The sequence below is a fragment of the Synchiropus splendidus genome, chromosome 13 (assembly GCF_027744825.2).
Source record: "Synchiropus splendidus isolate RoL2022-P1 chromosome 13, RoL_Sspl_1.0, whole genome shotgun sequence".
Classification (NCBI taxonomy): domain Eukaryota; kingdom Metazoa; phylum Chordata; class Actinopteri; order Syngnathiformes; family Callionymidae; genus Synchiropus; species Synchiropus splendidus.
In genome coordinates this window covers 814,187-823,669 of record NC_071346.1, presented here as the reverse complement: position 1 = coordinate 823,669, position 9,483 = coordinate 814,187, and the positions used below count along the sequence as shown (strand labels likewise).

The 9,483-nt window shown below is 59.9% G+C and overlaps 1 protein-coding gene across 15 annotated transcripts in view; it reads right to left on the bottom strand.

Annotated features, from left to right (window-relative positions):
* Positions 1-9,483, bottom strand: part of obscnb (obscurin, cytoskeletal calmodulin and titin-interacting RhoGEF b) — a 40,594-nt gene that overhangs the window by 1,392 nt on the left and 29,719 nt on the right. For 12 of the 15 annotated variants that reach the window (XM_053884025.1, XM_053884033.1, XM_053884036.1 and 9 more), the window contains 23 exons: positions 9,220-9,417; positions 9,121-9,153; positions 8,957-9,055; positions 8,683-8,898; positions 8,575-8,605; positions 8,446-8,498; positions 8,280-8,378; positions 7,825-7,881; positions 6,710-6,849; positions 6,404-6,604; positions 6,266-6,342; positions 6,029-6,199; positions 5,816-5,975; positions 5,644-5,751; positions 5,391-5,555; positions 5,176-5,334; positions 4,939-5,116; positions 4,764-4,877; positions 4,531-4,698; positions 493-595; positions 298-427; positions 150-231; positions 30-72 (listed from right to left, as the gene is read on the bottom strand). In XM_053884025.1, the coding sequence (XP_053740000.1) occupies positions 30-72; positions 150-231; positions 298-427; positions 493-595; positions 4,531-4,698; positions 4,764-4,877; positions 4,939-5,116; positions 5,176-5,334; positions 5,391-5,555; positions 5,644-5,751; positions 5,816-5,975; positions 6,029-6,199; positions 6,266-6,342; positions 6,404-6,604; positions 6,710-6,849; positions 7,825-7,881; positions 8,280-8,378; positions 8,446-8,498; positions 8,575-8,605; positions 8,683-8,898; positions 8,957-9,055; positions 9,121-9,153; positions 9,220-9,417 (2,785 nt within the window). Of the gene's footprint in view, positions 1-29; positions 73-149; positions 232-297; positions 428-492; positions 596-4,530; positions 4,699-4,763; positions 4,878-4,938; positions 5,117-5,175; positions 5,335-5,390; positions 5,556-5,643; positions 5,752-5,815; positions 5,976-6,028; positions 6,200-6,265; positions 6,343-6,403; positions 6,605-6,709; positions 6,850-7,824; positions 8,107-8,279; positions 8,379-8,445; positions 8,499-8,574; positions 8,606-8,682; positions 8,899-8,956; positions 9,056-9,120; positions 9,154-9,219; positions 9,418-9,483 lie in introns of those variants that run through there. The other 3 variants (XM_053884029.1, XM_053884030.1, XR_008416436.1) reach the window with 3 other exon arrangements.

The following is a 9,483-nucleotide window of genomic DNA, read 5'->3' as shown; positions in this document are numbered from 1 at the left end:
ACCATGGCGACGGCGCTGGGGTCACTTACATGACGATGGTCTTGCGTGGCACCTTGGTTTCTTGCTCGGTCACTGGAGGGGAGACGGAACAGGTCAGAGGTCAGAGGGGTCTGAGGTCAGCGAGGTCAGAGGTCGGCGGCGGCTCCTACCTTCCACAGTCAGCGCCTGCTCGCCGGCCGCCGGCAGGAGCAGCTCGGCCCCACACCTGCAGCTGCCCAGCCGGTTGGAGAGCTGCAGCGGAGACGGAGAGTCAGAGGGCGTCAGGACGCAGCAGGGCGGGACCCCAGCGCGACTCACCTCGCACTCGTAGCGGCCCAGGTCCCTCTCCGTGGGGCTCCTGATCAGCAGCAGCAGCACGCCGCTGCGCGGCTCGCTGTAGCTCTGGAACTTCTCCTGGTCGGTCAGCAGCCGACCCTCCTTGAACCACCTGCAGCAGGAGGGGCCGCCGTGAGCGGGGGCTGGCGGCGCCGGCGGCGCTGCGGCCGCACCTACCTGACTTTGGGAGTCGGGGCGCTCTGGATCACGCAGGTGAACTGGGCGTCCTCGCCCGACACCAACACGCAGTTCCTCATCTTGTTGACGAAACGTGGAGGAACTGGAGGGAGATGGAGAGTGTTGATCTGATGACCTTCACCTTCATCATTCTCCACACTCATCTTCATCTGGAACCTCCTCCTCCTCCTCTCCAACAGCCCAGGATACATAGCTCTGCCTCGCGTCTCCTCCAGGCCAAACATCTGTCCCTCTGAGGGACTCGTGTCTGACTCAGTCCTCTCTAGTCCCACTGACTCAGTCCTCTCTAGTCCCTCTGACCCGGTCCTCTCTAGTCCCACTGACTCAGTCCTCTCTAGTCCCTCTGACCTGGTCCTCTCTAGTCCCTCTGACCCGGTCCTCTCTAGTCCCTCTGACTCGGTCCTCTCTAGTCCCGCTGACTCAGTCCTCTCTAGTCCCTCTGACCTGGTCCTCTCTAGTCCCTCTGACTCGGTCCTCTCTAGTCCCGCTGACTCAGTCCTCTCTAGTCCCACTGACTCAGTCCTCTCTAGTCCCTCTGACCTGGTCCTCTCTAGTCCCTCTGACCCGGTCCTCTCTAGTCCCTCTGACTCGGTCCTCTCTAGTCCCACTGACTCGGTCCTCTCTAGTCCCTCTGACCTGGTCCTCTCTAGTCCCTCTGACCCGGTCCTCTCTAGTCCCTCTGACCCGGTCCTCTCTAGTCCCGCTGACTCAGTCCTCTCTAGTCCCTCTGACCTGGTCCTCTCTAGTCCCTCTGACCTGGTCCTCTCTAGTCCCTCTGACTCAGTCCTCTCTAGTCCCTCTGACCTGGTCCTCTCTAGTCCCTCTGACCCGGTCCTCTCTAGTCCCGCTGACTCAGTCCTCTCTAGTCCCTCTGACCTGGTCCTCTCTAGTCCCTCTGACCTGGTCCTCTCTAGTCCCGCTGACTCAGTCCTCTCTAGTCCCTCTGACTCGGTCCTCTCTAGTCCCTCTGACTCAGTCCTCTCTAGTCCCTCTGACTCGGTCCTCTCTAGTCCCTCTGACTCAGTCCTCTCTAGTCCCTCTGACTCGGTCCTCTCTAGTCCATCTGACCCGGTCCTCTCAACTCTCTGTGACTCTGTCCTCTCTAGTCCCTCTCACCTGGTCCTCTCTAGTCCCTCTGACCCGGTCCACTCTAGTCCCTCTCACCCGGTCCTCTTTAGTCCCTCTGACTCAGTCCTCTCTAGTCCCTCTGACTCGGTCCTCTCTAGTCCCTCTGACTCAGTCCTCTCTAGTCCCTCTGACTCGGTCCTCTCTAGTCCATCTGACCCGGTCCTCTCAACTCTCTGTGACTCTGTCCTCTCTAGTCCCTCTCACCTGGTCCTCTCTAGTCCATCTGACTCAGTCCTCTCTAGTCCCTCTGACCTGGTCCTCTCTAGTCCATCTGACTCAGTCCTCTCTAGTCCCTCTGACTCGGTCCTCTCTAGTCCCTCTGACTCAGTCCTCTCTAGTCCCTCTGACTCGGTCCTCTCTAGTCCATCTGACCCGGTCCTCTCAACTCTCTGTGACTCTGTCCTCTCTAGTCCCTCTCACCTGGTCCTCTCTAGTCCCTCTGACCCGGTCCACTCTAGTCCCTCTCACCCGGTCCTCTTTAGTCCCTCTGACTCAGTCCTCTCTAGTCCCTCTGACTCGGTCCTCTCTAGTCCCTCTGACTCAGTCCTCTCTAGTCCCTCTGACTCTGTCCTCTCTAGTCCCTCTCACCTGGTCCTCTCTAGTCCCTCTGACCCGGTCCACTCTAGTCCCTCTCACCCGGTCCTCTTTAGTCCCTCTGACTCAGTCCTCTCTAGTCCCTCTGACTCGGTCCTCTCTAGTCCCTCTGACTCAGTCCTCTCTAGTCCCTCTGACTCGGTCCTCTCTAGTCCATCTGACCCGGTCCTCTCAACTCTCTGTGACTCTGTCCTCTCTAGTCCCTCTCACCTGGTCCTCTCTAGTCCATCTGACTCAGTCCTCTCTAGTCCCTCTGACCTGGTCCTCTCTAGTCCATCTGACTCAGTCCTCTCTAGTCCCTCTGACTCGGTCCTCTCTAGTCCCTCTGACTCAGTCCTCTCTAGTCCCTCTGACTCGGTCCTCTCTAGTCCATCTGACCCGGTCCTCTCAACTCTCTGTGACTCTGTCCTCTCTAGTCCCTCTCACCTGGTCCTCTCTAGTCCCTCTGACCCGGTCCACTCTAGTCCCTCTCACCCGGTCCTCTTTAGTCCCTCTGACTCAGTCCTCTCTAGTCCCTCTGACTCGGTCCTCTCTAGTCCCTCTGACTCAGTCCTCTCTAGTCCCTCTGACTCGGTCCTCTCTAGTCCCTCTGACCTGGTCCTCTCTAGTCCCTCTGACTCAGTCCTCTCTAGTCCCTCTGACCTGGTCCTCTCTAGTCCCTCTGACCCGGTCCTCTCTAGTCCCGCTGACTCAGTCCTCTCTAGTCCCTCTGACCTGGTCCTCTCTAGTCCCTCTGACCTGGTCCTCTCTAGTCCCGCTGACTCAGTCCTCTCTAGTCCCTCTGACTCGGTCCTCTCTAGTCCCTCTGACTCAGTCCTCTCTAGTCCCTCTGACTCGGTCCTCTCTAGTCCCTCTGACTCAGTCCTCTCTAGTCCCTCTGACTCGGTCCTCTCTAGTCCATCTGACCCGGTCCTCTCAACTCTCTGTGACTCTGTCCTCTCTAGTCCCTCTCACCTGGTCCTCTCTAGTCCCTCTGACCCGGTCCACTCTAGTCCCTCTCACCCGGTCCTCTTTAGTCCCTCTGACTCAGTCCTCTCTAGTCCCTCTGACTCGGTCCTCTCTAGTCCCTCTGACTCAGTCCTCTCTAGTCCCTCTGACTCGGTCCTCTCTAGTCCATCTGACCCGGTCCTCTCAACTCTCTGTGACTCTGTCCTCTCTAGTCCCTCTCACCTGGTCCTCTCTAGTCCATCTGACTCAGTCCTCTCTAGTCCCTCTGACCTGGTCCTCTCTAGTCCATCTGACTCAGTCCTCTCTAGTCCCTCTGACTCGGTCCTCTCTAGTCCCTCTGACTCAGTCCTCTCTAGTCCCTCTGACTCGGTCCTCTCTAGTCCATCTGACCCGGTCCTCTCAACTCTCTGTGACTCTGTCCTCTCTAGTCCCTCTCACCTGGTCCTCTCTAGTCCCTCTGACCCGGTCCACTCTAGTCCCTCTCACCCGGTCCTCTTTAGTCCCTCTGACTCAGTCCTCTCTAGTCCCTCTGACTCGGTCCTCTCTAGTCCCTCTGACTCAGTCCTCTCTAGTCCCTCTGACTCTGTCCTCTCTAGTCCCTCTCACCTGGTCCTCTCTAGTCCCTCTGACCCGGTCCACTCTAGTCCCTCTCACCCGGTCCTCTTTAGTCCCTCTGACTCAGTCCTCTCTAGTCCCTCTGACTCGGTCCTCTCTAGTCCCTCTGACTCAGTCCTCTCTAGTCCCTCTGACTCGGTCCTCTCTAGTCCATCTGACCCGGTCCTCTCAACTCTCTGTGACTCTGTCCTCTCTAGTCCCTCTCACCTGGTCCTCTCTAGTCCATCTGACTCAGTCCTCTCTAGTCCCTCTGACCTGGTCCTCTCTAGTCCATCTGACTCAGTCCTCTCTAGTCCCTCTGACTCGGTCCTCTCTAGTCCCTCTGACTCAGTCCTCTCTAGTCCCTCTGACTCGGTCCTCTCTAGTCCATCTGACCCGGTCCTCTCAACTCTCTGTGACTCTGTCCTCTCTAGTCCCTCTCACCTGGTCCTCTCTAGTCCCTCTGACCCGGTCCACTCTAGTCCCTCTCACCCGGTCCTCTTTAGTCCCTCTGACTCAGTCCTCTCTAGTCCCTCTGACTCGGTCCTCTCTAGTCCCTCTGACTCAGTCCTCTCTAGTCCCTCTGACTCGGTCCTCTCTAGTCCATCTGACCCGGTCCTCTCAACTCTCTGTGACTCTGTCCTCTCTAGTCCCTCTCACCTGGTCCTCTCTAGTCCCTCCCGTCCTCTCTGACTCGTGAGTCTGGACACACACACCCACACACGTGACAGCCTCAGACCTGCACCCACTCACCCTGCACGGTGATCTTCCCCAGCGTGCTGGCGTTGCCGGCGGAGCTGGTGGCGAAGCACATGTACTGACCCGAGTCGTCGGCCGACATGTTGTCCAGGATGAGAGTGCAGGACCCGTCGGGGTCCTCGATGATGATGTGGTGGGGGTCAGCGTGCACGGCCCGTCCATCTGCAGCGGGGGGAGGAGGGATGTGACTGGCGGCTCCTCGCGGGGAGAGCGTCATGTGACCCTACCTTTGTACCAGGTGACCCCAGGTTTGGGGACCCCGGTGACCTTGCAGGCCAGCTTGACGGTCTGACCCAGCTCGGCGGTGCAGTTGGCCAGGATTTCGTCAAAGTCCGGGGGACCTGTGGAGCAGAGGCCTCAGGTGAGCGGCGGCGAGGGCGGCGAGGGGCGCGGCTCACTCACTCCACGCCGGCATGCTGGATCTCTGCTGCAGCTCCCGCAGGTCCCGCAGCCAGGAGTTCTTGACAGTGAGGGTCCGCGCCTGCAGGGTGTACTTCCTCACCGAGTCCTCCCGCTCATGCCAGATCTCGAAGGCGCGGTCGTCGCCCTCCACGCTCTCGTTCACGTCGATGTTGTTGAGCTGCGAGGAGAGGCGCGTCAGCGGGGCGCCGCCAGCCGAGCGGCTGGGCGGCTCCTCACCTTCATCATGTTCTTGAAGACGTAGCTCTGCGTGTCGGTGCTGCTGTCCCGCTTGGACTTGCAGATGATGCAGTAGCTCCTGAAGAGGAAGACGTGGCGGTGGTGCCCCCTGGAGGAGGTCCGCAGGCCTGGCGCGCCCTCCCACACTTGGAAGGGCCCCTGCAGCGGAGGCAGCAGGTCAGCTTCACCTGGGAGGAGCAGGAGGGCCAGCTCACCTGTCTGATGGGCTCCCCCAGCGCCTCCAGGGTGGCGGGGTAGTTCTGGATCATGGAGACGTGGTGCGAGTTCTCGGAGCGCTGCGGCAGCGCCGACACCATGGCGAAGGCCTCCTCCAGCAGGCAGCAGTTCTGGCCGTTCCTGGCTTTGTTCCGGATGAGCTCCTGCAGAGGCAGAGCGGCTCAGGCCTCACCGAGGCAGAGCGGCTCAGGCCTCACCGAGGCAGAGGCCGCGGCCCGCAGACACACTCACCTTGATCACAGCCTTGTACTTCTGCAGCCTCTCCAGCGGCTGCTGGATGTAGGAGCCTGCGCTCCGCGGCGGGGGCTCGGCGGGGTCCCGCTCCCTCTCCGTGCACTCCTGCGGGGTCGGGCAGGAGGCTCACGACACCAGTCTGAAGGTCCAGAGCCGCAGGAGAACTCACCTTGAAGAAGAGGTGGACGCTCTTGTCGCTGAGCGCCGACTCGGCTCGGCTCTGACCCACCAGGTACTGCAGGTACTTCTCGAAGCCGTCCTTGTTCTTCAGGAAGCACATGGCCACGTCGTCGTCCGTGTCGCACTCGGTCAGTTTGGGGAGGAAGGACCTGCAGACAGGCAGGTGAGTCAGGGCCGGGCTGCCTAGGCCGACCCGACTCACCGGCTGTGGAAGGTCCTGATGTCGTCCAGGTTCCGGAATATGGCCTCCTTGGCGCCGGCCACCTCCGGCGGAGCGTCGGCGGCCTCCGCGTGCTTCTGGTGGTGACTGGTGAAGAAGTCCACCTCTTGGACGAACTCTGACTCGCTGCTAACCAGGTCCTGGATCAGCTGGCTGTGAGACGGAGAGGAGAGGAGTCAGGCGGCTGAGGCGGACTGGGCTGCGGCGCGTGGGACTCACAGCAGCTTCTTCTTGTACTCCGCCTCAGAAACCTCCTCGGAGCTGGTCTCAGGAAGCTCCCCAGCGTCGGCCGAGAGCTGAGGACACACGCACAGTCAGCACTGTCTCCGCACACTGCCGCAGACACCACAGCGCCACCTTCAGCTTCTTGTCCAGGTAGGCAGGCGACACCCAGCCCTGCCGAGACGGGGTGGTCTTGGTGGGCTTGGTCCGGACTAACCACTTGAGCGGGTGAGCCGAGTCTAGCACCTCCACGTACTGACCCTCCTTGAGGGAGATGGACTCCTTGGTCGCGACGGTGGGGTTGTAGTCCGCCGTGGCCACGTAGATGTCAAACATCTGCAAGTGGAGCAGAAGAGCTGAGGCAGGCCTGTGACTCCAAAGGAACCCAGTCCTGAGTCCTGACAGAGCTGAAGAGGAGAGTGGAGCCGGGGATCAGCTCACCTCTCCCCTGGCGTCTCCTTCGTCAGACTCGGAGGACGAGTCGGCCATGAGGGACGGCGGCCGAGAGCGACCGTGGTGAGGCGACGGCGACGGCGTCTTGGTCTCGTCGTCGCTGTCCACGCCCGGCACGCGGAGAGAAGCTGCAGCGGGTGGACGACAACACACCGTCGACATCCAGCCAACCATCAGCCACGTCCACCTTCACCATGATCATGTGACCACAGTTCAAGGCGTCCACCGGCTTCAGTTCCGTGATACACGCATGCAGCACACTGAGCACGGAACCAGAGCTGGCTGTGAAACACGCCTCCGCACCTCAGCATCAGCGCTGTGGCTTCACTTACAAACCATATACCCTCATTTCCGGACGACAAGCCGCTACTTTGTTCTCGCGGTCTGAGCCCTGCGGCTTATACAACGGCGCGGCTATTATATGGACTTTTACAGGCTGAAATCAGATGAAACCAGAGGCGAGGAATCCATGGAATCACAGGCTTTTTATTGACCACTGAAGCCCTAAAAATGTGCTGTTCTGACCTGCGTGTCCACAGCTCTGTCAACGGAGTGGATCTGCTGGAGGTCTGGAATCCAGAAGCAGCCGCTGAGACCAACAGTGGTGTGGGGACTTTGGGCGCTCCGGCGAAGCAGCGCATCTTGAGGGCTTTAATGTGAATCACAGATGTGAGGCTCTCTCTCCAGACCAAGTGCGTTGGGCTCAGAAGTTCGACGTGGACACAAGCCAGTCGGGTTTTGGCCGCGGACTTGACCCCGGCCCGAGAGCTGCAGCTCGTCTACAGACGCAGCCCGTTTCCTCACTGAACCTGCGGCTCCTGTATGAACAAGACCTGTCTTCCTCCTTTAACGCAGTGGGTGCGGCTCACATTGCGGTGCGCTCTATAGTCCGGAAATGAGTGTATATCTACTCCTGCACGACTCACTAGTACGAGCCGACACCATCAGCCTGATATCAAGGGCGTCACTCGCTCACTCACACAGGTTTGGAGCTTGAACACACGCACACAGTGACACACTGCGGGGAGATGTGAGCCAGGATTAGCTTGGTCCCAGAGCTGCGACGGTGTGTGTGTGTGAGGCCCATGCACTCGGATACATACTGCTGTTTCCGGGCCAAGATTTCATCCACTGGAGCACGTGCTGATTCTGTGTGCTGTCTGAACGACAGATCGATGGTTGCATGAGAACCGGATCATGAGAGAGGGGCGATGTCTGCGGTGAGTCTCACACACACACCAGACGCCCAGGCAGGACTCCTCACAGCCCCTCACTTCACATGAGACATGCTCCTCCCCCGACCCTGACAGAAGCACCGGCCCGAGCAAACCGAACTACACACACACACACACACCCACGTGCAGGGTCACCTGTGACCGCCTTCCCTGCAGGAACAAAAACACGGCACCATGTTAGCGCTGCAGTGACACGGCTCCAGCCCAGAGGGTGGGGACCATGATGATGGTTAGGAATCGGTGATCTTCCTCATGCAAAACAAACGCGGGCATCTACAGAGTTGTGGACCGGACGCTGCGACCTCGGTCCTGGGACGGCTCACCCTGCGTGATCTTGGCCGACACCATCTCAGTGATCTGGGAGGTCAGCTTCATGAGGAACTCCTGGGAGCCCACCTCTCCCAGGTACGGCACCCGGCCCTCTGCCAGGAGGAGGACACACAATCAGCACGCTTTAACTCCCGTTTCCTCCCACCGTCCAGGTCTTACCGACGCCACCTTTGACCTCCTCTTCCGGGGGACTGACCGTGATGCCGAGGACTCTGTGGGTGTCGACATGAAGCATCGCAGCATGAACACGACTCAGCAGAAACAGCCACAGAGGCGGCAGATTCTTACTCGCACGGCGGCGTCTCGCTCTTCACAGGGGCTGCAGGAGGGAAGCAAAGACACTGGGTCCAACACAGACTCTCAGCCAGATTGTGAGCTCCACTCGAGCAGCCTCACCGTCGACCTCCAGGTGGGCGGTGCAGATGGACTGGCCGGCTCTGTTGGTGGCGATGCAGGTGTAAGCGCCGCTGTACTGGGCTCCCACGTCCATCAGGATCAGGCTGTGCTGGCGTCCGGAGCTGGCCATTTTGTAGCCCTTGGTGTCGGCCTTGATCCACAGCACGTCCTCCAAGGACTCCTCCTTCAGCCAGGACACCATGGGAGCGGGAGAACCTGCGAGAGCCGGCGTCAGCGCGCGCCTCCTCCACAGGTGACAGGCCAGGCTACCGACCTTCCACTTTCACAGACAGGGTGATGCTGGCTCCTTGTTTGACCTTCCTGTTGCTGAATCTCTCCAGGAAGCGAGGAGGCACCAGAGGAACCTTGGAGTCTGTCGTCATGTGGAGCATTGTAAACGCGGCTCAAGGTCATCAGCTCCGCACGCCAGACACTCACCTCTCTGGTCCTGCGGCATCCGTTCTCCAGGATCTGCAGAGAAACGGGTTAGAGACTGACCCACCGCAGAAGGCTGGATACCACAAGAGTAGAACCTACGTAGAACGATGAGTCGAGCTGAGGAGTAAGCAGAACCCGCCGAGTTGCTGATGTAGGCCGAGTACTCGCCCATGTCCTCCTTCGTCACCTGCAGTATCTCCAGGCCGTGAGCGTCCTGCTTGGCCAGGAGCTGCAGCCTCTGTGACGGCCGCAGCGGGACGCCATCCTTGAACCAGTAGACTCTTGGCTTGGGGAACCCTGCAGGCGCACGGGCGTTAGAAGGCCAGGGAGCCGTCACCTGGGAAGAGTCCGAGCAGTGACGGA